General features: G+C 34.3%; 1 protein-coding gene across 1 annotated transcript in view; it reads right to left on the bottom strand.

Annotated features, from left to right (window-relative positions):
- The window catches only part of ADGRV1 (adhesion G protein-coupled receptor V1), a 556842-nt gene that overhangs the window by 478626 nt on the left and 51010 nt on the right, over nt 1–27206 (bottom strand). The window contains exons 6-17 of the mRNA XM_064376126.1: nt 25555–25668; nt 23382–23947; nt 22450–22720; nt 21755–22084; nt 16046–16222; nt 13406–13629; nt 8644–8770; nt 8367–8552; nt 7428–7608; nt 6542–6705; nt 5319–5442; nt 4016–4282 (exon numbers count right to left, since the gene is read on the bottom strand). Of these exons, the coding sequence (XP_064232196.1) occupies nt 4016–4282; nt 5319–5442; nt 6542–6705; nt 7428–7608; nt 8367–8552; nt 8644–8770; nt 13406–13629; nt 16046–16222; nt 21755–22084; nt 22450–22720; nt 23382–23947; nt 25555–25668 (2731 nt within the window). The remainder of the gene's footprint in view (nt 1–4015; nt 4283–5318; nt 5443–6541; nt 6706–7427; nt 7609–8366; nt 8553–8643; nt 8771–13405; nt 13630–16045; nt 16223–21754; nt 22085–22449; nt 22721–23381; nt 23948–25554; nt 25669–27206) is intronic.

Here is a 27206-nt window from a genome sequence, read left to right as displayed (position 1 = left end):
TACTGCTCGATATTTCCAAGATGTTTATGTACACACACATATATAAAAACATACATACAGAGAGAGAGAGATGGCTACATAAATTCAAGATAAAATAGCTCCTATTTTGTTTTTTAGTTACAAACGAACTATTTTATTGAAAAACTCACTTTTCTTCAAATAGGAATATAGCTTCAATAGCTTAATTAGAAATCAAAAATATAATTTCTTCTAATTTCAAATTTTTGAAGGATATTCTTTTATTTCATAAAAATAATAAAGGATTACCCGATAACATAAAAATACTACCGTCCATGTTCACTGGAATCACTGGCCTGAGCATTCCCCTTTACATCTCTGCCTTTGGGCAGCAAAGTTTGATCTGGTTGTACATAGAACAAAGCAATCACCACGGTTTTGAGCTTGCTTCCTTTCTACTCCAGTTCTTTGCACAGCATGTTGGCACTGCTACTTCCCTGAGGTCCTTATCTCTTCATCTTTACTCCAGCTGTTGCATAGGGGAGCAAGTCCTTCCCATCTTCACTCACCTAACTTATCACTCCTGAAAACCCACCTCAAGCAACAAGTCTTCCAGGAATTATTCCTTGAATCCCCAAATTAAGCAAAGCGCCCCTCCAGTGTGCTCTTATGGCACTTTGCTCTTTGTCAGTCTATCATCATAATGATCATATTATACTGGGACACACATATACATACAGACATACACACACAATTTTACTATACGGTCCTTGGACCAATGATTCTTATTCAATTCCATGCCCTGAAAAAAATAGATGCTCAGTAACTGGTGCACAAAATTTATTTATTGATGAATTGATGCAACTAACACTTTCAAAATTAGATGTATACAACACCTACAGCTAAAATTATAGAAACAAATTATATATAGTAAACCAGCTCATCAAAAAAAATTATACAAATATATAACTGTACTCAACTTCACTTGAAAATTCAATGGAAAAAAGACATAAAAATAGTAAATCATTGTGTAGAAAATGCTGACAATAAATAAAGAGCATATAATAAAATCTAATAAAAATAATAAAACCTAATTTTGGCAGGGTTCTATTATCATGTGCATTTGTAATACAACATGTCCCAGATGGTGCTGAAAATTCATTGTTTCTCTGCAAGATGAACTGGGAGTATTTAACAAGGGCTTGAAGGATGGCCACATCCTTTGATTCAATATCAGAGCATATGCTCTAAATAATAAGTATCAGGCTAAACAGCCACTGCCAGCACTAGGTCATGTCAGAGATGCTGCCTCTACAGAGTCCCATCATGGGTCCCACAAGTCCTTAATGTTTCCACATCATAATGGAGGAAAGAAGAAGAGGAAAAGAGCTATTACAAGTTCTAGAGATTTTTGTCATCTGAGCCTTCTTCTAAAGTAATTGGATTCTCAAATGCCATAATTTCTGAAAAAATATTAAAGTCAAATGCAGCAGCAGTATAGGTAACACACATACCTCAGGCAAATAACCCAGTCACATCTTGTGTTCTCCCTCTCTCTTTCTCTCAAAATCAAATGTTTATATAAATATATATATATACACACACACACACACACACATACACACACACATATACATATATATACACACACACACACACATATATATATACATACACATATATATATTTCTGCAATGACTCATTTCACAAAATAAACTAACTAAACTCTTTTTCAAGAGCCAATTTCCAGCTGGGCATAATGACTCACGCCTGTAATCCCAGCACTCTGGGAGGCCCAGGCAGGCAGATTGCTTGAGGTCAAGAGTTCTAGGCCAGCCTAGCCAACATGTTGAAACCCTGTCTCTACTAAAAATACAAACATTAGCCAGGTTTGGTGGTGCCAGCCAATAGTCTCAGCTACTCAGGAGGCTGAGGCAGGAATTGAACCTGGGAGGCAGAGGTTGCAGTGAGCTGAGATCACATCACTGCACTCCAGCCTGGGTGACAGAGTGAGATTCCGTCTCAAAAAAAAAAAAAGTCAATTTCCATACTCTTTACAAGAGGTTCAGAATGTTTCATTCATTATTTAACCACATTGGCATTTTTTTTCCTAATGATAGTTTAACCACAGTGACTTTTTTGAGATAAAAATTTTTACCAGAATCACACTAATAAATGTCATCAAGAATTTATTTCTAGAGTAAATTCTATTAAGATATTGTCACTCCATCATCACTTTTCTATACTTCACAGTAAAACTTTGTTTTCCACTTTTACTTCACTAAAATTATTATTATTATTATTATTATTATTTGAGACGGAGTTTCGCTCTTGTTACCCAGGCTGGAGTGCAATGGCGTGATCTCGGCTCACCGCAACTTCCGCCTCCCGGGTTCAGGCAATTCTCCTGCCTCAGCCTCCTGAGTAGCTGGGATTACAGGCACGCGCCACCGTGCCCAGCTAATTTTTTGTATTTTTAGTAGAGACGGGGTTTCACCATGTTGACCAGGATCGTCTCGATCTCTTGAACTCGTGATCCACCCGCCTCGGCCTCCCAAAGTGCTAAAATTATTTTTATCTGTAGCAATTCCTTTCATTTAAATTTTACAACAATGATTGGATTCACCAAATATTTTTAGTCTACATAAGATCTGAAGATGTTTTTTGCAACTGTGAAATTGCCCTTGTGGCTTTTTTTTTTTTTTTTTTTTTTTTTGAGACGGCGTCTCGCTCTATCGCCAGACTGGAGTGCAATGGCGCGATCCTGGCTCACTGCAATTTCCATTTTCCAGTTTTAAGGAATTCTCCTGTCTCAGCCTCCTGAGCAGCTGGGACTACAGGCATGTCCCACCACACCTAGCTAATTTTTTTTTTTTTGTATTTTTAGTAGAGACAGGGTTTCACCATGTTGGCCACGATAGTCCCGATCTCTTGACCTCGTGATCCCCCCGCCTCGGCCTCCCAAAGTGCTGGGATTACAGGTATTAGCCACCGCGCCGGCCATGTCCTTGTGGCTTTTTCCTACAAAGTCAAATTTTCCTCACAAGATAATAGTTTTTAGTTTTAACTTTTTTGTGTGTTTTCTTAGTTAAGCCATGTGAAAAATGAGAGGCAGAGAAAAACAAAAGGAGAAAAAGAAGAAGGGGAATAGAAAGAGAGACAGCAATCAAGAAGGTCAAACAGATACGGAGAATGAAAAACACAGCTAAAACAGTAATTAAGAGATCTCTTTCCTTCCTCTTTCTCTTTCTAAATCTTTCAGTCCAAAAGGCACAAGGTGGAACACAATGTTGGCAATCCACTGGGGGTGGCAGGTAGGGCACCACAGCGACCTGATGCAAACATTAGAGCTCACGAGGGCATCTCTGTGGGAGAACACACACTATTGTATTCAGGGTGATGGGACATCATATCTTTAACTTACTCTCAAAAGGTTCAAGGGGGAAAAAAAAGAAATATCAAAAGAAGCTATAGGCCTTTCCAATTTACAGACGAAAGAGCCCAAACATTCTCAAATCCCAAAGACTGGGGTCAAAACATCCTGTTTCATTTATAGTATGGAGAAGAAGGACAAGCACATCTTTTTCCCTTGCAAACTGTCATTCATTTTGGCCATGGTTCCAGAGAATTATCAAACAGTTGAGGTTAGCTGCCTACAGAATTAAGCTTCCCAACCAAGTGTGCCAGCACCCTGCTCCAAGGAAAATGCTACAGGATACCCATCCCTTAAGTGGCTGGGTGACTAAGCAATGCCTAGGGAAGCCACATTCCCAAGGCCTGTTACTTTAAGCAGTAAGAATTCACTTCCTTGTATATCAGAATTTTCTATTTGTGCCATATTGTAAAGAGAAGGTTAAAAAGGATGCCATCAAGTATACTGAATATGTTAAATGTTCAACACATATTTCTCACCCCATTTCTCAAGAAAGTAATTTTGCCCTTGAACAGTAAAAATATAGTTAGGCCCTGCTTGTTCCCATTATTGGACAGTAGTGCTTAATTTCATCTTATTAAAGCACTGTGGCAGATCTGCCATAAAAAAGTATAATTTACTTACCTGTTGAATTAAAGAGGGTGATATAAAAAGGCTCATCTGTTTCCGGGATACCATCTTCATTAACAAATACGGATATGCTCTGCTCTCTATTTCCAATCTCAAAAATGAGCATTTCTCCTTTTTCAACAGGAACAAAATCTCTCTCTCTTGCAGTAGCCTTCCCATCCATGGTAGCATACTGGACTGTGCAAGTCACATCAATAGATCCATTTCTGAGGACTGTAAAGTTGGCAGTCTCACCTTCCTGAACCCTCACTACACGAGGTTCTGAAATATCCACAAAGAAAGAACATGTGAGCTTTTCTGATTCCATCACATATTTTCAGATCACATTGTGCTTCTCCCTGCCCTCCATGAGAGAAGCCTTCTACTGTGTCTTTGCTAAAATAATTAGCTCTGTTCCCAACTCTGACATGAGTCCCCTCTGATTACTTCAACAGCCAATGGTTGTCCTCTTGCCTTAATTCCTACAAAATTCATTATCTTCAACATTGAATTTGTCACCAAATTGCATGCTATTTCAAATCCTTTGCCTACTATTTCATAAATCTCATTTCCAAGTTGAGGATTTAACTTCCTTGAGAACAGGCCCAGAGGTCTTATGTTCTATATTTGTCACAGCAGTTACCAGAAGTTTGAACACAAGGCTAATTCATTAAGTACACATTAACTGAAGGTTAAGAATGTGAATCAATAAAATATAAAAGGTTTAAAATAATCCTGCATTCAGTAAATTAACCTATGTATAGATGACAAAAAGGATTCAAGAAAGAATTAGACATAAACGTTTCATAAACAAAACTAAAAGATGCTTCGGGTAGCAAAAGACAGCTCTAAATAAAGCGTTAAAGTGGCAAAATGAAAAAACTTTAATTAATATTTCCATTAAAGATTAGTTATTATAGTACATGGCCATCCATTAGGCACAATACTCAGGTCCTTCTAATACATAATCTAGCCCTGAACCAGCTAGACTGTGTATTAGAAGAATCACATGGAGAAGTGTTATTTTCTGCACAAAAGAAAAAAAATACTCAGAAATGTGAAAGGGGGAAAATGATAACAAAACAGTACTTATTTTCCTTTGCTTCAGAAATTTTTTAAAAGTATTTGTTAAAACTTCGAATAGATTAAATAACCCTCGAATGAATCATAAAATCCTATTTAAACAAGCATCAATTGCGCTTTATTGAAAATGTTCAGTGAAAAAAATTGCTATATATGTGTGTGTGTGTATATATACACATATATATATACTGCTTAAGAAATATGTAAGCTCATTCAAGTAAGATAGCAATACCACCTGCAAAATAAATAGGGTCATCATTTCTTCTAATCCTCAGAGTTGCAGTTGTTCTGTTTCCCACTTTAGCTCCTCCAGTGGCATTCAGTAGGATAATGGTGAATTCTTCCATTTCTTCTGGAATCTTTGGAAAATGTTACATGTTTTAAGTCAGGTGACTTATACATATAAATTACATTATATATTCTTAAATTATTGAGGTTTTTTAAAAAAGCACCATTAATACTACTATTATTCATTTCCTTTTCTGAGGCAAAACCTTCCCTAACATATTCAGATAAAACTCAGACCACCCCGAAAACTATTTTCATCTGCATTCATACAAACAGCCACTTTATTTTAGACTATGAAATTTAACGGAAATATAGATACTTTGCCTTACATAAGCTAAAAACAGATATACCACAGAGGTTATATTATTTCCGTAGGAAAATGGGAAACATGTTGATTTTTAAGATGAAACATAAAAATAACTTTTTGAACACTTTAGAGCAGAGTTTGTCATAGTAACTAAAGCTCAGCCAGTTCACAAGGCCTCTTACAAAGCTTACTAAAGTTTCACCTGCATAGGTCATACAGGCCTTACTCCATGCCCTAACAAGATTTGATTCCCCACATTTCTGAGCCTAAATGGATCCCCAGGTGAACAGTTTATTTTTCACTTCATCCCTCCGAACTGGTGTCCTCCCCCAAACAAAACAGAAAGGTATTAGAATTTTGTCTCTTGAGGAATGGGTCTGAGGGAAAGGCGACCAGCCTCCATAGCTGTTCTAAGTGCTGCTCTCCTCAGAAAGGTTCACTTCCTGTTGTTACTAAGATCTTTCTCTTTACTATCAAAAAGAGAAAACACCATGTTTGGTCTATGACTCATATGGCCCCATGTCTTGATGCTGAGATTGAACCATAGAACACTTGATAGATAGCCTTGCCTTCAAAGGGACTAAATACAAGCCGAGGCTTCACCTCTTCCACAACTAAGAATCCCTGATACTGGATACACGAGCAATGCCACTGACCACTGTCAGTTCTAGAGTTCAACATGCCTTCAGAGAAACCAAAAAATAATACTGCTGTTTTGGCTTATGGTCAGACACTGTCACACCTGAGTTCTTTATCACAAACTTTTATCACAAAATATACTACCAGATGTTTAATTATTTAATAAAAAAATTATTATTGAGCAACTACCACAAGTAAGGCAGAAAGTTATATGTAACATTTACCTCATCTGGAAGGGAGTAAATGGTGATATTTTTTGAAAATTCCTTATCTCCAAAGACAATAGTCCCTTGCATGGGAAATACATCTTGCGTAAAGTCTGGACTAACCACCCATGATACACTAACATCACCAAAGTTGCCTTGATTTCTTACTACATTATAAACAGCTGCAAAATAGAAACATACTTAATATATATGAATACATACTAAACTTTAAAATGATGAGTAAAGAAATTGGTCAAATAAACAAAAATACAAACAACACCTCTTTTTAATCAAAGCCAACTATTTGCTTAAGACAGCTTTTAAGGTACATATAAAAATATATTAGCCTGTTCCTCCCTCTGTAGGTATATAATTAATAGAATAAATGGACTCAATCTTTTCTAGTTTGGGATTTTAGAAGTCAGTCGGCATGGGAAACAGAATGATAATGAATTAGGCACACCTATCATAAAGTCCTGTAAGAATATCTGCTAAAAGCAGTTACAGAAAGCTGCCAGCTCAAGTGTGGTTTCCTTACCCAGACAGACACTGCTCTAAAAATAAAATGTTTATCATTTTCTGTCACCTCAATAGTTCCCTAGCAATAGTTCTTAGTTTTAAGGTTCTCCCTATTTGGATGGACTTGTGCTTAAGTGTTTGAGTTGCACTGCAGATGCTTAATTAGTATCAAAATATAACTGAAGTCATCAGTATCATCACAATACTATGTAAGAAATATAAATCATGATCCTAAATATGACTCTAAAAAAAACTCTTCACTGTGTAGAATTTCTAAGGCAGGGTGAGCAACTGGAAATAACTAGCTAATAAAGAAATAACTAAAAAATATATATATTTCTTCTTCAGTAAACAGAAATACAATATAGGATACAGAATAAATTACCACTATAGATATCATCTCCTTTGCTTTCATTTATCATCACAATTAGATCATCAGAAACAAATTCTATAATCCCATGAGGATCATCATTTTTCAGAATCGTTATATTGACAATGGTAGCACTTCCCAACTTGCTTTCCCGTTCTCCATGGCTGCTGAGGACTACCCAGTAGTGTTCATCCAACTGAAATGAATGTGTCAAAAGTGGGGAAATTATAAAGTTGACATTTTCAAAACTAATTTTAAAAAAATATTCAAGAATATTATATACTCAAATTTTCAGAAATGTATAACTCACTAAAACGACAAAAGAGGTGATATTATTCCTTTAAAAATTAACATTCCCCTGTCAATTAAGAGAGACACCAAAAATATGTATACATTGTCCAAAAAGAGACAGAGAGAAACAATGATATTACTCTAAAATGATAAGAAAACTGAATGTTATCACTGATGATCTAGTCATTTAAATTTACAAGAGTGAATAAAATAAAATTAAGAGCTACACATGCATTGGTAAGCATAATGGAACTATATTTGGTTCCATTAATATAAAACTCAAATTTCTTTTTTTCAACAAAGTAATTCTATAGCAGAATTTCTTCAGTTTAAAACCACATGATTAAAAGTTCAGTCAATACATATTACCTAAAGGGAGCCTTAACATGAATAAAGCTAAAAGGAGATGAAAACTGATCATACACTGAAAGTCTAAAATTGTTTGGTATTTTTTTATGTGGGACAAAAGTACACTATTTTAATTTGAATGAGTCTTCATTTTTTAACCTTTTGTTAAAAATTTTCCAAATCTATGTACTTCTCAATCTTTTCTTGCCCACCTCTTTCCTGTCTCCTTGCCAATGTTCAAAATATTTATATTCATAATATACCAAATACTATCAATCTTACAGAGAAATACAAAGAAAAAATAAAATCCCATACCTCTGGTATCCCATCCAATCTTGCTAGTAAGGTGATCACTATCTCCCTTTCTCCAGGTTTAAATTCTAGCACTCCTGTGTTTCCATAGAATTCATTGCTATCTCTTGGCTCTACTCGGTAGTGTAGAAACTGCTTAACAAGGGACCCCCTCGATCGGATGATATGGAGCTCTACAGATTCTCCTTCCTTTAAAAAAATCCACAAAAGTTGAAATCCTTTGAGATCATTCTTCTGAAATTGTGAGCAGGGAATAAATGGAAGTTTTTTTCATACTTACTTTTATAACATAGGGTCCTCTGGAAGCAGGAGAAAATTCAAAAACTCCCCCAGGGTCATCATTTTCCAAAATAATTAGGTCACGGCTAGTATATCCAGATTTCAGCACTTGATTTTCCACATTAACCCTAGAGAAGTCAGAGGAAAAAATGGCACCCACTACTTACAGGCTTACTTCTGAATTTTGCAGGTTTTTAAAGCAGAATTTACGACTCTTCTAGATAATGAAAAGGAAGGCTATTAGGAATTAGACCTTCTATGAATTTACGTGTGTTGAAATCATTTAAAATCAAAACAGTTTTACTCATAACAGTTATGAAAGAACTTCTCTTTCTGAATTCACTACATCTTTTTTATTTGACAAAAACTAAACACTACATATGTACACCAAGAATATTGTAACCAAAGGTTCTCAATATATTTTATTTATATAAAGTATCAAAATTTGCAGATTTGATCCCAGTTTTAGAAAAATTTAATTTGTAACATGTAGCTAGAAGATATCATAAAACATAATTGTTTCGATTTTACATACACTTGAATTTATTTTTTAAACTCATTACATAAGATTATACTAATTGAATAGAGCACGTAATAGCTAGATAACTAAATGGACTAAAGCAAGCCATGCTGATAAAAGAAATAAACACAATTATGATTATATTTTAGGACTACGTTATGGTTTCAAATGCCTTCTATTCTCTTTAATTTTAAACCCGTGCTTTTTTTCTTCTAGTATAAAAGAAAATGTAGGACATATAAGAAAAAAAAGAATAGAATAGATCTGAGATGCACGACATGTTATACCAATTCCTACATATCTCCAAAAACATATTAAAACAATATGTTTTTTTTTAATTTCTGGTTTTAACGTTCAGAACATAATTAGAATGATCAAAGGGACTTGGACTGCAAGGCTCTGAGGGTTTAAAAGCCAGAAGGCTCTTAAGAATTATCAATCCTGCAAGCTGCTCTAAACCTTTCCAAATGTCACCTCCTATTGAACCAAAAATGTACTCATGCTCAGACTTCAAATCACAACGAAACCACAATTCATATGTAGAAATATATAGGAAAAAAAAGTTCACTTCCTATTTAACAGAGAATCTGAATTAACAATCCTTCCCAGTTTTTAGAAATCTGATAATATCTAGCATGCTAGTAGCCACAGAAGAGAGAGTCTAAATAATAGGAGAGTCATTTTATATTGTTAAAAGAATCATATGATTTTCATAGCAAATTTGTCCATCATTTACATCAATAGCCTCATTAATTAAAATTTTTTATATCCACATAAGCTAGGAAACAAAAAACTGAATCAGAATGCAAAATATAAAAATCCATTCTGAACATTAACAAATTTATTTTTACACTTACTTAAAATATACTACCCTTATGTGAAATGCAAATTCTGAAAAGTTCTGTATACAGCTCTGAGATATAAGCAAGAAATTGTATCTTAGATGTACTCAGAAAACCAATGAAACCATTCAGATAATTGATTGCTAATTCTCTGTTAAACAAGCTACAAGATTCATAAAAGATGTTGGATAAAAATTTCAGAAGTACAGCACAATAATTATTCTTGAGGTTATGTGTACCTACAAGGAAAGTTAATTTTAAGATCCTCTAAATGTGATTGCACTATTTGTCAAACTTCTTGACAAATACTTTAAATGCATTCACAGTGCAAAACTCTTAGGACCAAAAATAAATAACTGTGTAAACTCCTCTTATCATTAGAAAATGAAACTGCACACAAGGCATGCACATCCAGGTGGACAAGCAAAATTTCCCAAGACCTGTAATCATGCAGAAGAGCAGCTTTGTTCAAAAATGATCACTTGCAAAACAAAATACTAAATCACCAAAAACAAGGTATTATTTTGTACACTTACCCAAAATACACGACAAACCTTTCAGTTTCTACCCTGTCAACACAGAAAGAAGTGTGGGAGGGGGGAAAAGGAGGCAGGGTATCATTTGCCAAAATCTCACTAATACTAGAAATTTAGAATGGCAAGAGAAAAATAAAGCTAAAGAAAGCCTTCCTTTTTTTCCCAAGAGCTAGTAATGTTCCTTTTATGGGAACTCTGCACCCTGAATTCTTTGCTATTGACAAATACTAGCAAGAGGTTCAGCAGTTCCCACTTATGGAAGAAGACCCCATGGCTAGCTAGCATGTCAAGACCCATTCAAGACATTCCTTTCCAGGCCTCCTCCAAGGCGCTTCTGCCTGCCAAGCACTGTACAGGCTCACAAACCGCAGCAGCTGAACAAATTTCATTCAGCCCTGCTTATAATTACTTAGTAGCTTTAATTAGGTTTAAAAAAAAATAAAAACTTCTAGGCTCAGATCTAAAGCCAGTTGTTCTTTGAGTTAGAAAAAACAGAACTCTGTTACTAGAGAAATCTATACCTTATATCATTTGCACAGGAATATACTGAAGAAGCCATATAATTATATCATTTAATTATGCCAAATATTACTTAAATACAACTTTGCATCAGGAAACCAAAACACTTTTCCAAATCCCCATTGTTTTTCACTTTCAGATAGCCTTGAAAGAACATGTCAAAATGTAGAGCCCTAGAGCTTCATTTTTAAAGTCAAATGTATCATTTATAAATACAGGGTTATATACCACATATATCCAAATTATCTGAAATAAACTGGCATAATGAAATTGTTTGTGATTTGAGGAAAATAAATAGAATAGTTTTACCCAGCATGGTATTTGAAACCACCACAATTTTTTTAGTACCAGGGCAACTTTTGTCTAAAGTTAGTTGAAATACAGAGAATTTGAACTTGGATTTGACATTGAGAGAAAATTATAAACTGTTATCACAATAAATTGTTAACTATTTTATTGCAATATTGTGGTTTACTGTAATCACAGTAGCATTCATTTATTCTTTCACTCAAACTTTGTTAAAAATTTGCAAAATTAAGAGGGAGTTTTTGATAAAATATGCTATCTAGATTTTATTTTACGTAACTAAATGTGTCTGAACACTCAAATTTGCTCATTCTTGTTCACACACAATTGAGATAATGCAAGTATGCACCAATTACTAATCAAATTAAAACATTTAAATATACATTTGAATTAATTTTCTCTATTTGAAAAGAACCAATAATTTCTGAAATTTTCTACCTTATGATTTGTACTTCCTTGCATACTATTTTTACCCATAGGAGACAGAAAAAAAAGTAAGAACAAAAGAAACCCTTAAAAATTATACTTAATTTAAAATGTTTACATGATAAGATTTAAAAATTAATATTTCGAAAGAATATAAAGAATAGTCACTATCAATTTGCAGATGGATAATCTAAATAATTCTTTAAACATTTAGTTGAGAGTACAAACTGTCAGCTAACAAAGTTTCTATGGATTACTACAGCATTGGTTTATAATCACTGCTTCTTTTTCTTTAGTTGTTTTCAAGATTGTCCACTGAATGCTTAGACTTAATGCTTTACTTAATGAAAAAAGACAAAAATGAAAAAAAATAATTTCCAATTTTCATTAGATTTTACTGATTTTTGATTGTATGAAATACCTTTTCTTAAGATTTAAGTCTAAAACATATATTAAAACCACATCATCTAGCCTGTGTGTGTGTGTGTGTGTGTGTGTGTGTGTGTGTGTGTGTTGTAAATTGGTTTTTGCTTTGGGGTGTTTTTGTTTGCTTGGTATTATGGTTGTTTTGTTTTACACTTTATGTAAGAAAAAGAAGTAAACACAATGTGGTTTTGAAAGAAAGCAAAAGGAACAGTGGACATTCAATAATTTGTTATCCACATTCCATATTTTTCTTTCACATAAAAATAAAAATCAGTTACTCATCAGATTGTTTTTAAATGTATTTAGACAAAACACCTACAAAGAAAAACCTAAAAGATGGTGACATAAAGAGATTCAGGGATTATATAAAATAACTTTTACTACTTTAGTCCTGAATAATATAACACAAAATGTTCCTTAAATTTATCTGTGAATTTTATTGTTTCTAAATATGAATTGCACAAAGCCCTCAAGTCACAGTAATCTTCTCTAATATGAATCGACTTTCATATAAAGAGATTTGTGTTAGAGAGAAGACTGATTCTGATTTCTTAAAATCATTAAACACAGTATTTTATATATTTATAGAGAATTTTCTGAATTACTGGGAAAAAAAAGCTCTTTGAGAGATTGTGAAATTTTCTTAATATAAATTACCCACTGATAAATGCTAAGTCAATTCTTATTATTTATTACTAAAAAGGTACCTCTTAAATTTTTTGATTCTTTAGAAAATGGTCATAAAATCAATGTTTAAGTTCTGTGTAAAAAACAGAATTTCATTATATGAAGATTAATGTTTTCTTTTTACTTCCAAGCTCTAATCTTCTTTTCTGTTGAGCATAAAGCCAGCAGAACTGTTTGCTTAACCTAACATTTTAGATTTGCTGGGGCTTTTTCTTTTAATATAACAAAATATTAGCTACATTTCATATTTATCTGATACCTTCCATAAATTCTCTCTGTAGTGCTTCTTCACAAGGAATAGCACGGTAAAAATTCACTGAAGGATATAATTATACTCATAGTCTAATCAGAAGCCATCAATAAACAATAAAAAAGTCTGAAGGCCAGTATTTGCTTGATTTTTTTAACTTTATATAGAAAAAAAGAATAAAACAAAAATCAAAGTTATTGAAGAGAACTCAAACATACATGCTACTAAATATTACCTAAATGGGTTATTACCTGTCTAGAGAAAGTGTTACAGTTTCATTCATTTCCGGTATGTCATCGCCTTTGACAGTAATGTTGATTGTTGTGTCACTTTGCCCAGATAAAAACAAAACAGAACCATTAAAGGGACCTATATCATCTGCGGTCACTGATTTTGAATTAAAGCCAGAGGGCTTCAAACTCCAGTAGACAGTAGCCTGGCCATCAGTTCCATCCCGATGTAAGGGTATGTATACCTTATAAAAAGAAAAGAACAGGACAATTTCTTCCAAAATACATGCTCACAAATTATATAAGCTTTGCTATTGCTATTAGTTTGTACATATATTAGTGTGTGAACATATGTACTCTATATAGAGAAGTGAACTATTAAATGCATTAAAACTCAACCAAACAATCCTCTAAGCATGAAAATAAACTTAGGCATATTTGTATTAATTTTTGCTAATCAAATTTATATACAAAATTACCCTCACCCAAAAATGTGTCTAATCTGGATTTGTCTTAATAAAAGACAAATATTTTAAAAGTCAAAGAATTGTGAAAAACATTGAGTAATCTTCCTAAAGAATAAATTTCCATTAGAGGTTCTCTGAAAATAGAATTTGCTATCACAATATAAACTGAAAAATAAACTCCAGTGATTAAAACTGGAAAACTATATGTCATGTAAAATACATCCTAAGTGATGGGGGCAAATTTTTTTTAAAAATGTTTCTAACCAATAGGACAAATACCATAGAAAAAAAAATAGATACTTTATTGTGACTGTGGATTACCTTGAGCAAGTTACCTAACTTCTCTGATCCCAATTTTCTCATATGAAATAAAGCTAATGATTTCCTATTTTGCAAGTTTGTGGTGATGATTAGGAATTGTTTAAGTAAAGTATCTAGAACAGTGCCTCTCTACAGTATAAAGCTAAATAAATGGAAGCTATCATAATAATTCTGAAACAAACTATTTGGTAGTTTCTATCAAGGTCAGTACACTTAAATATATAATAAAAGGATCACTATAGATTATGATGAAGTTTTTTCAAAACAAGAATATAAAGGAATATTTAATGGTAGATTATACTATTCTTTTTATGCTCCTAAAAGAGGAGTATCCTCTTTTTTTTTTTTCAATTTGCCCTTTAAACTCATCTTGTAAAAAAAAAAAAAAAGAAATTTCACCATTAATCATTCTGCTACTTCAACTTACAATGGTCAGAACCTGAAACTAGTGAGGAAAGATTCTTAGGGAAGACAAAAGAAGAGGGCTGGGTCCTAAATCACCTTGAGGGAGTGGGCATTGTCCAGGCTGTATCTGAACAAACAAAGGAAAACTCCTAGTTTTTCTGCTGTTTCCCAAGAGGGGAAGAATGCAGGTTCAAGGAGCCCAAAACTGCCTAAAAGCTAGTTTTCCTTAAGGAAAAAATATGAAATGGTAAATTTACAGCTTTCTAAGATAAATAAAAGCAATACACTCTTTGAGAGCAAACTAACCTTTAGACAAGAGTGTATTCAGAAAAAAACATGAAAAATCAAAACCATCTTGAAAAATGAAACTTCTCTGTCCATTTATAGAAGCTAATATACAACGGAAATTGAGGTCACCATATTTTAATATAATGCTTTGATAACAAAAACTCTCCTCCTTTCTGATCTAAACCTCAACTCGGTTTAAATCAAATTTAAGTGTGGGGGACTTGGAGAAGGTCTCAGGGACAGACTATGACTCAGGCAACCGTAAGGCTGAAGGAAGAGCCATCCCTAAATAGACGGAAGCTTGGGAAAAATTCAACCAGGATATGTAGTAGTCGGGGCAAGGGGAGGGATGGGGTGCTGTGTATGTGAATTTTTTATATGTCTATATGTAAAAATGTATATATACTGTACAAATATATAAAATTAAAAATTCTTAAGATTTAGCATTCCACAACTTTACCACCATCATTTCCACCATCCATCAAGTATAACACCCAAGCCGGCCACCTCACTCCAACCCAAGCATATGGAATGCTCAGAAATGGAGTACGTCAAGCACATCTGTGGTACCACATCTTGGCTATTAAGAAAAAAAAAGGTTTATAGCCCAGGCACGATGGCTCACACCTATAATCCTATCACTTTGGGAGGCCAAGGGAGGTGGACCACTTGAGCTCAGGAGTTGGGGACCAAACTGGGCAACATGACAAAACATCCATCTTTACTAAAAATACCAAAAAAAAAAAAAAAATAGCTGGGAGTGGTGGCACACACCTGTAGTCTCAGCAACTGGGGAGGCTGAGGTGGGAGGTTCAATTGAGCCTGGGGTGGAGGTTGCAGTGAGCCAAGATCGCACCACTGCACAGCCTGGGTGACAGAGTGAAATCTTCTCTCAAAAAAAAAAAGAAAAAAAAGTTTATGTTTCGCCCACTGTATCGAATGTCACAGAACTAACTGAAAGCTGTCACATCAAAATATCCTACACTAACTGTGAGCAATTAACTCCAATTTCATTCTATCTAATATTGCAAAAAAATGATGGAAAAATCACATACTCATTAGTTACCTATGTCAAATGACATATGGAAAGCTTGTTGTACACCAAGAAGCTTTTTAAGATCTGTTAACCCTATATGCTAATCCTATTTTAGGCCCCATCAGTAAGAAAGAGCCTACTTACCACTTCAGCAGCAAAATCTTCTGGTTCATGCAAAATAATTGGAAGATTGCTAAGAAAGCCAATTTCTCCATTTGCAATGGCTGGAGTAACCAGTAAAGAAATATTGCAGATTTCCCCAAATCTAGGGCTTATGGGTGGGATTGGGGGAATTACGTTCACCAGCTCTACAGTTTCCAACTATAATAAAAAAATAAACAAAAAGTAATAAGAATTGATAGAAGAGTAAATTTTTTTAAAGGTTTAACAGCATGGGGCGACAAAGTAAGCATAGGTAGAGGTCACCAATAACTTGGCAACGTTATTCTCCTCCTCCTTAATTCACCATCCCTTCGCTGGCCTCTGGAGCTCTTTCTGCCCCTCAATTTTTATTATTCCCCAGGGGTCTGCCTAACTCCTTTATCTTATAATTTTATGCCCTCTCCTTAATAATCTCTGCATCTCTCCCTCTAATTCCAAATCATTATAACCAACTGCCACCAGACATCATATAAATGTCACACAAACACCTTACATATACAATGTCCAAAACAGAAATCACTCTCTCTTTTCCATGCCCCCTTCACTGGTATCATCACCAGTGCCACCACCTGCTATTCCTCCTTGCAACCTACATCTAACTACCTCGTCCTTAAAGCAAAATATCAGAAAGTTGTCCGTATCACCTTCCTGTCTTCCACTGACCCACACTTCCAATCATCACCCATTTCCATTCTCCTCCAGACAAAATCCAGTATCAGAAGACCACTCAGAACTCCATTTATAACTTCATGCATCTTTATATTTAAAGAACTGCAATGTGTAACATGCATGCATAACATATAGTGTCCCTGTAGTTATAGATTTTACAAATTGCTGGTTTATGATCATTTGATGTATTCCAGATTTTTACTTTCCAACACATCTGTAGAGCTCTTGTGAGTCTGTGTCCTTTTCAGCATTTTCCCAATACATGACACGGACTTGACATAGACTTGAAACTGCAGCAGCTTCACAATAAATATTTGTTAATTCCTCCCTTCTACACAATCTGAGCTCTATGTGAATTCTGATAAATCACAAACATTCAACATCTTAAATATTTCAACTTTTCAAAATCTAACTTCTCAATGCTCTCAGTGTTCACTTCAAGAGTGCAGGAATAGGTAATCATTACAGGACTGCAAAGACAATAGGGATTTTAAGTTATTAAAATAAGAGTCAATTTTTAACTTAATAAAACCTGTCTCTCCCACTCTTTAGAACTCTCTGTTAGGCTTTATAATGTTGAAGTGACGACACTAAGTAACCACCATTAAACCTGCGATTTAAATTGATTTTCCGCAAGTGGACAGGACTGGTACTGATTTCCCTTCTACTTTGTGATGAATAGTACATTTTAATGAGTAAAAGTAAAGGTCTTTTTTAAATGTCACACATTTTGCTTTAAAAATCATATACTGGAGAAAGACATGAACAATTTTGGTTTGGTAAATATTCATTTGAATAAAAGAAAAAAATTAGATTGATAAATTTTGTCAAATATTGGCATATGGATGAAGCCAAATAAACTGTGATCTTTAGTATACTGCATTTACTTTACAATGTAAATAAAATGTAAAGATAAATAGTTAAAGTTATATAACTGTCATTCTTTCTAGAGAAAAGGAATATATATACACACACATATTTATTTATCATACAAAATAGCACAAAGATAAATAAAATACAAATATTTCAATGGTATATAAATATAATGTTGTGCATTAATATAAGGCAAAGATATTTCTAAAATACACTGGTCATGTATGAGTTAGCACATATTTGTGAATGAACATTCTCATTGCTTTATATTCAAAAAGAGCTAACCTGATAATACTGTGTTAAACGTCAAGAAAAAAAAAATAAATTTTTACTGAAAGCTTTCTAAAAAGAAAGAAAAATATAAATAATATTTCCCTACATTTATCAAAAAAGTTACATAATTAATCCTATAGCATTTTTGAAAAATAGAAAATATAGATGGTTATGAAGTGAACTGATGGAAAAGATGATGCTAATTGTACATGGCTTATTTCCTAGCCTATAAGCCTTTTTTTGTCTGGGTTCCATCTGCTAAATCAAATTGCTCTATTCATTCATAAAGAATCGTTCTTTACTTTCAGAGAGTTTGCCACTGGGACAGCACATTAGTAGCCCCATGCTTGCCAAAAGCTGCATCTCAGAGTAATGTATTTAGCTGAGAGGGTTACTAAAGAATGAGGAGCGACCAAAGAATTCTCCTTTCTTTAGTTTCATTCAACTTTGCAGGCAGAGGCTGAGGCTTCCTATTCTTGAGTTGCTCACCCATTATGTACTATGCAAAATACACAAACCTCTTATTCCAACCAGCCTTCCAGAACCTACAGCTGTTTTGAACCTCAATGAATTGTGTCAGTGACTAATAATGCCTTGTTCCCCCAAACAAGTGTTAAATTAACTGCGCTGTAAGACCTTTGTGTTTTAACTATATTGAGAGATATATATAAAGAATTGAGTGTGAAATTAGTGGTGCAACTTTCCAACCCAGGATCACCAAAAATCAGATATTAATTACATCCTCCTCCAACTTTTTTCTAGTTTTCAAGGGTCATCAAAAAATTAATTCTGTATGTTTATATAGAACACTGAAGCCGAGTAGCTAAGATAATATCTGACTTGTAGAAAGTTTCTAATAAGGATGTGCTTATACAAGAATTCTCTGTCGCTACTTAGATAGAAATACTGGACCTTTTCAAAACATTAAAAGTTTAACAGAGGATACTGATATTAGCACAGATATAAGGGTCTCTATCCACAGTAAAGACTAGTTTGGAGGCATTATGAGAAAAGAAATTAGAAAGCTAGAATGACAACAAAAACGTTCTCTGTAACTCCCTAACATTTTTGCATCATCAATTCTCAAACTCTTATCACATCACTGCAACTACTCTAGATATGCCAGAATGCCCAGGCATCCATGAAAGCAAAAGCAACTGTGTAAAATCTTTGCCTCATTCCACTTGTTTTAATAATCTGGTTCTTGTATGAGTTGTAGATTATGCAAGACTGGAGACAAACAGAAAGGAGAATGGTAGGCACCAAAAAAAATCCCAAAAAACCCTTAAACATATACTTATGAGAATGTTCTGAAATACTGAAACCTGAGGACACTGACAGCAGAGAAGACAAACAAGTGCTCACATCAAAAAATTCCATTAAATTCTGAAACTCCACTCAACAAATTGTATCCCAGAGAGTCTTGAAATTTGGGAAACGCTTCCCTAAGTGTGAACTGGTAAAATCAGGATGCATTTACATATTAATAAAATCAATTTTTAAAAGCAAACTAATTATGTCATTTTGTTGTATAAAGCCAGATTTTTTTTGTTTTGGTGTTATTTTTAATTTCTAAATATATCTCTAAATGTGTTCTGGAGGCAGCATTCTAGTTGTTTTAACTTAATTCTCACAAGGGACCCAGTCATGTGCTTGGCCATTGCAGCATTTAGCTTCACAGATCCAGACTCCCTGGCATCCACAAGCCACAGGACAAACCAGATGCAATTGTGAATACAGCCATGTTCCATAGGCCTATCACTTCAAGAAAAATCCAAGGGTCCTCCAGAGAGTGAGTCATCCTCACAGACAGAACACACATTACATGAAAATCTTCCCACTTGGAGGAGATGCAAGAAAACAAAAAATAATAATAGTAAAGATGAAGATAAGGATCTACTGCCATTAGTGTAGGGCTCTGGGGAAGAGGACAAATGCCTCCCTCTGTGTAGGCATATTACAAAAAGGTGCCCCTTACATACTAACAAATCCTACATCCCCATAACAGGTCACCCACTAAGTCCCTTGGACAGAACAAAAGTCCTTGAAAAATACACAAACAGCACAAGTATGCCTGGAGGCTCAGCTTAGAAAAAGGCAGGAGTCTTCAAACTGAAAACAGTCACCCTACCAAGTTGTGACACAGTCCTACAAAATTCAGAACACCAAGGAACAGTTGCAAAAAGCTTTCAGAGATAAATATCAAGTTATCTAAAAAATAAATCATTTCCTTCACTTCAAATTCCTCATCTGCAACTCTGGAAGCTTAACAACAATACTGTTCAAGTTCTAAAGAAGAAATTATTTTAATCTAGAAATTTCTACCAAGCCAAACTATCAATGTCAGTTTAAAATTTCACATTTCAGCTGCTCAAAGACTCAAAAAGTTTACCTTACATATACACTTTCAGCACATGTATTTGAGGGTAGATATATTACATCAAAACTACAGCATAATCCCAAAAGAGAAACACAAGAGATCAAGGAAATTCAGGAGTTCAGTAAAAACCATCTCAGACAACAGGTGTGAAACAAGCATACAAAGCAGTTAGTATAGCTAAACTCAACATTCAACACGCACAGGAAGACAGCTGCAAGGTCTCAATAATGTAGTGAAGATGACATATAGAAAACAGACAATGAGAAACTCCAGAGAAAGGAATAATAAATCCATCATAAAATCTAGGCAAAACATGAAATATATTTAAATGTGGCATGATTCAAAACCATAGTGAAACACGATACTTCATTTGCTATATACTTCAGTTGGCAAAATGTATGGTAACATAAGATTTTAGCTCTTTCCTTGTCAATCCATTCACACTACCTGATTCTGCATTTAACTGATTTACATAATTCAAATTTGATAAGCCCCTTTTATTGATTTTGAATTTTCAGTATCAAGCAATCAACACGTGGAAAACAACAATAGTATCATAAATGAGTACAGATATTTTACACTTTGGCCATAAAAGTAATATTTAACAGAAGTTGAGAAATGAAATATATAAAATGGAAGGATATGTCATGGGGACTTTACTAAATAGTTGAAGGCCCAGAGATTCTATCTAGACAAAGAAATCGATTTTTGAGTATATTATTTTAAAGTATTTATAAAATTTGTCTTGGACCAGGAGCAGTGGGTCATGCCTGTAATCCCAGCACTTTGGGAGGCCCAGGCAGACAGATCATCTGAGGTCAGGAGTTCGAGACCAGCCTGGCCAACATGATGAAACCCTGTCTCTACTAAAAATACAAAAATTAGCCGGGCATGGTGGCAGACACCTGTAATCCCAGCTACTTGGGAGGGTGAGGCAGGAGAATCGCTTGAACCTGGGATGCAGAGGTTGCAGTGAGCTGAGATCGCGCCACTGCACTCCAGCCTGGGCAACAGAGCAAGACTCTGTCTAAAAAGAAAAATACATATATCATATTGCTTTATTTCTGAAATATTTTTCTTGCAATATTCATTATGAAAACATATTTATTCTACAAATCCTATTCCTATGTCATATTTTCCCAAATCAATCCAAAGCAAGGTTAGCCTCTCTTTCTCCCACCCTCCCCTGTAATAGTTTGTAAGTTACTCTACTATGTCATCCATGACAGTCTGACTTGAATGACTGGTGTTTCACATCTGGTGTCCTTTTAAGGTCACCTAATTAAAATATTAACTTTGATAAAAATTCTTGTCTTATTTATCCTTATATACCTTAGGAGCAGGAACAGTCTTCTGACTCCCTAAATAACTTTTAGTAACAAAATACAAATGACAGCAAAATAACAAGAGCAAAATAATGTTTAGTTAATTCTTTCATATAGATTAGTACACTTGAAGGTCAACCAAAGTTACGATTATTTTAATCATAAAAGTACCTGTACTAGAAAGTGAGCCCCATTTTGAAGGAATGCATCATTTCTTATTGGTAATTTCGTAGTGACTTGAGTTTTTTGCTCTGGAAAAATGAGGACATTTCTCCTTGATACATTTAAGATGCCATCTTTTGCTTGCAAGGGGTCCACAGCTCCAGCAGGAATGTAAAGTACAGAATAAAGCAGCCTCACATCTCCTTTAGTTCCTCCTAGTCTTCTAAAACTCAAAGATAAGTATCGTTCACCTGGGCTGCTTTCAATCTTCTGGTTTTCCATAGGAAAAAATGTTATTAGGCCATAAACATCATCACTATCTTGAATGTAGAACAAAAGCTGCAGATGAAGGAATAAAATATTAAAGTATAGAATTCTCACATCTGAGATTATCAAACTCTGTATTTTCCATGCTATTCTAATTTTAAAATTTATTTATACTTCATGTTTAAAAATGATGACTTCTTGTACATAATGGAGTAAAAGAAGAACCAAAAACAGATTTGGAAATGTTCCAAAATCATAGTTTGTGGAATTTTTTAGAGGATAAAATATTTATTTTCAGAAGGAATACTGAGCAAGAAAACTATTATTTTTCCTGTCCCTTCAAACTAAACATAAAGTAGCTTTATGCGTGATCAAATTCTTTCTTTCTTCTACAGCACAGAAATATTAACAGGCATAAAGCATTATAAGAGTTATACCTCTGCTGGCTGGCTCACTTCTGCACCTCCTTGTATTGTGTGAGGCAGAATTTGAAGTAGATAAGCTTCTGCCTCTTCTGGAAGATCATCATCAACCACAGTAAGAGGGATGGTTGCCAACATCTGCCCTTGTGCAAAATGGAGAATTCCAGAGCTGGGTCTGATATCTGCTGTTACTGGTGAGGGATCACTGCTGTTCCGTGTCAACACCCAATTCACAGAGACATTCCCATGGGTGCCACCATTTCTAACCACTGTGATTTCTTCAAATCTTAATTTTTTTAAAAGAAATACATATTGTCACATAGTACACTTTATTTCCCTGAGATAAGCTTTCCCAATATCAAGTTGTCAATTAAACACTGATAAAACCAGAATCTATATAACAAAAGAATAACTGATTTGCTTTTTGTTTTGTTTATGACTGGGTCATACTCTTGCCCAAGCTGAAGTACAATGGCATGATCAGAGCCCACTACAACCTCAACCTCATGGACTCAGGTAATCCCCCTACATTGCCCTCCCAAGTATCTGGGACTTCAGGTGCACACCACCACACTCAGCTAATCTTTTTATATTTTTTTTGTGGACAGGGTCTCACTTTGTTGCCCATACTGGTCTCGAACTCCTGGCCTCAGGCAATCCTCCCCCTAAGCCTGCCAAAGTGCTGGGATTACAGGTGTGAATCGCCATGACTGGCGGAAAAAACGTATTTAATATGAAAGTGTAAATATGTGAATGCATCCTCAGAAACTACTATACTATCAATCATTTGCATAATTATACTCCAAATAAGAAAGAAAACAGTGAAGTCATGGTAGAGAAAGTGACACATATTCTAATAGTTCATTGTTGTATCCAACACCACAAAACTTAAATCTTGGAAAAACATATTAAAATAATGGTAGCAACGTGTTTAAAATAAATCATACCTTGATATTGTATCTTCATCAATTATAACTGTCCTTTCAAACAAGACACTGTTGAATGAAAGGACTCCATAAGGTTTATCATTTGGCTTAATGGTGACTTGAACAACAGAAGGACTTATTAGCACAGCATCTCCCTGTAAGGTATCTTTTAGTAATATAATGTGAAATGATTCAGAAATCTCTGGTATGGTGTCATCAACTATTTGAAATTTCAAGTGAGATTCATGAATAAAAGGTGGAAAAACAACAGATGTGTTTGGCTGAAGATCAATGAAGTCCAGATTTTGTTGGGCATGTGCTGTGGAATTCCCAGTTACAATAGCATAACTGATTGAAACCTCATATTCATCAGATCCAATTAGATTTCCATTATTGTCCTTTCCACGAACTACTGGAATTATGAGTATGTGGTCTTCCTCTGGAACCAAATAAGTACTCTGAAGGAATCTCACAGGACTATCATTTTTCTTAATGATGATCTCAACTGAATTCCTAGAGGTGTTAATCTCAGCTCCTCCTTCTACACTTTTCAGTTGAATCAAAAATATTTCATCATTTTCTGGTACCTGTTAAAGGAATATAAACAGGGGCAAAACGTCAACAGCCAAAACACCTGCAAAGAAACTAAAGTATAACAAGTCATTATGTTTCAATACAGTTACATAGAAATAAAAATTCTTTAACTGAGGGAGCAAAGAGAGAGGCTTGTTTAGTCTCCAATTACTAAAATATTTTCCACAGGTAAATAATGTATTTTAGACAGGAAAAGAAAATGTAACAAAGCAACTAATGAAGTCCAGGCATAATGTCTTTCAACCTTAATTGGTCCTTAGATAACTCCAAAGATTAAATAGTAAAAAAAATTGACATACATTTCTATCAGTTTTATCAGGTTAGTAAGGTGAGAAGCAGTATTGAAAGTGTAATAATACCTAAGAATCTGGAAAGTACGTTAAACATTACATAAAATTGTGAGTTCTCCTTGTGAATTATTCTTGCTTTTCTCTGAATGGTTGTTAATTCAGGAGTGAAACATATGACACCAATATACGCTTTTCAAGATACACATCATGCCTCTCTGGAGAAAAAGCTATAAGAGTCAGTACTAGGACAAATGTTGACATTGTTAAAGAGCAATTTTTTTTGCTGCTGCGGAGAAATCCTGGGGTTAATCTCCACTGTGCTGTGAGAGCTTTTCATTTACCATACTATTTTAGAAATGAAAGTGAAAAAAATGCATGCTTTTACCTCCATCAGTAGCAATATAAAAAGCAAAGCTATTTAACTTAAAAATAGAATATTATGATTTGATTGATGGTCTTTTAAATTTATAATCAAAATGTATAATTAATCATCTCCCCAAATTCAATGCTGAGATCTTAAAACAAAAAGGTTTTTTTGCTTGCTTCCAGAACCAGAAAAACTAGAGATATCAATGCTTCCAAATAGTATATTTTTTCAAGAGAAAAACTCTTTTAATAACGTCTTCTAATCCTCTGATATTTCTTTTTTCCTTCTCTTGCGGTTTCTTGTGATTTGGTTTCAGAATTTTTGTAGGAGGGTAGAGGAAGGGTTACAAATTCCCTGCTATTTCTTTTTTTGTTTTCTTTTATGGCAAAACTTAGATTCTTCTATAAAAAGTCGTATTTTCTCTTGTTTAGTTCATGTGGGGGACGTCCTTGCATATTATTGTTCACATTCATTCTTTTCTTACCAATTAAGCTAGCTGTATCATGTATCTCTATCCTTGATAGTTTCAATGTGAAATATGAAAACAATAAAAACCTTCCCATAAAAGTGAACATTGAAAATATCCAAACAAAAGAATTATCAACTACAGTAGGATTTTTCTTTGCTTTTATGGTAAAATATTTATTCTAGATTAATACTGTTCTTGCTCAAAATTGAAAGCACTAACAAAAATCGATTATCAGGGTATACAAAATGCTTATATGTTTGTATTATGTATGGTTGCCAGTTATATTCAGATTCATCAGCTTTTAGATGTGCAATTTCATGTGAATTAAGTAAGGTAAATACTAATAAGATTTATTCCAAAATAGTCAGCTATTTATTGCTGAGGTATGACTGGCCACAATACATTAAGTTCATAGAGGACTGTGTTCTGCAACACAGAGTCCTTGTCCCATTTACGTATTTAACATTAGCCAACCTCATCATCAAGTACTGTCAAGTTATAAATTACTGTTCCTTTGCCAGGGGGAAAGGTGATATTTCCTTTAACTGGACTCAAATCTTCATCAGGGGTATTTGGGCCACCCTCTACCTGCAAAGAAACACACAATGCCATCAATAAATACCAAATACTTCACAAGATTGAGATAGCATCATTGTGGTGTCAGCAGACAAAAATCTGAAGTTTAAAGATGTTCTGCAAGAATTACATTAACCCATACCTAATTCTGCCCTTTGAATTAATAGGTCCTATAATGTAATTATAGATATTGACTATAATTGCATTAAACTGTGGTTTTTATGAGCTGTTTTTTTCTCAACCATTATGTTAAACCTGACAGGGAAAATCTCTGTAAATATTTATTCATGAAAGAAAGGGTATTCAAGATTAGTAAATTCCCTCAAGTAATGGAATCAAATACCAGTTTTTCCACTTCAAAAGCTGGAGGTGAAGATGTGAAGAATAAATCAAATCACTCATTTAAAAAAGCATTTGTTGAGTATTCCATGTGGCATCTCTTTTAGATACTAAAGATTTAGCAGTGAACAGAGCAAACTCCCCTCCATATAGACCGGACATTTAAAGAAAGGTAATAAACGACAAATAAATGAATGGGCATGTGTCAGATGATAATAAGTATCATAGAGGAAAAATTAAGAATAGCAGGAGAGAGACCGAGTGCTAGGGAGAGGTGCTATCTGTATGCAGTGATCATCAATCAACTTACAGCAGAATATGGCAATATTAAGCACTCCAAAAATGTTACTTATAATTATTTAAATAAAAAACAGGTTACAAACATGGTAACATAACTTTAGACATCCACAGATAAGTTGAAAACACCATAACCTAGATGCTTTATCCTTTCTATAGCCAATTATTTTCTAGTGTTTCCAATATTTATCAGAAAAATTTTCAACAATTCATTATCTAAATGCATATTCCTAAGTACATGAAAAATCGTGTATGACTTCCAGTGTAGAGCTTTCAAGACTACTGCATATTTAGTGTTTACTATGTTTTTCATACATTACTGCCTTCTGCTGTTCTATGTTCTGTGTAGTTAACATAACTACCATATGATGTGGACACCCACATGCATGAAGAAAACTCTTCTATGCTTCCATAGAATTGTGTTACACAAATACAAGTTTCCATTTTATTGATATTACAATTAATAATTAGGAAAGAAACTGGTATCAGAAACTGCTAACACTCTAATGTTTGAAAATAGTATACGATCATGTTCTGGATCCTAAAAAACACAAAAATTAGTTGAAGATTTAAATGTGTATCTCATAGAACAGCAATGTGGTGACACAATAATGGGCACATGGTCAGCAAGCAATCAGATAAAATGGTTAGAGCTAGCACCTGAAAAATACACCTCACCCATAGCTTATCATATTCATGCCACATCCTGTAACATTCATGGATTCCCATGGTGGAGTGCAATGGCTATAACCAACATCCATTCGGTGTACTGAAAAAAAATAGGGGGTGGGGGGGAAGGCATGGTGACTCATGCCTGTAATCCCAGCTCTTTGGAAGGCTGAAGAGGGAGGATCACTTGTGCTCAGGAGTTTGAGACCAGCCTGGGCAACATAATGCAACTTCATCTCTACAAA

The sequence above is a fragment of the Aotus nancymaae genome, unplaced genomic scaffold, assembly GCF_030222135.1.
Source record: "Aotus nancymaae isolate 86718 unplaced genomic scaffold, 86718_ANA_hifiasm-v0.15.2.pri h1tg000014l, whole genome shotgun sequence".
Lineage (NCBI taxonomy): Eukaryota > Metazoa > Chordata > Mammalia > Primates > Aotidae > Aotus > Aotus nancymaae.
The sequence above is the reverse complement of the archived record's forward strand: the minus strand, read 5'-3'. Positions and strand labels throughout refer to the sequence as shown.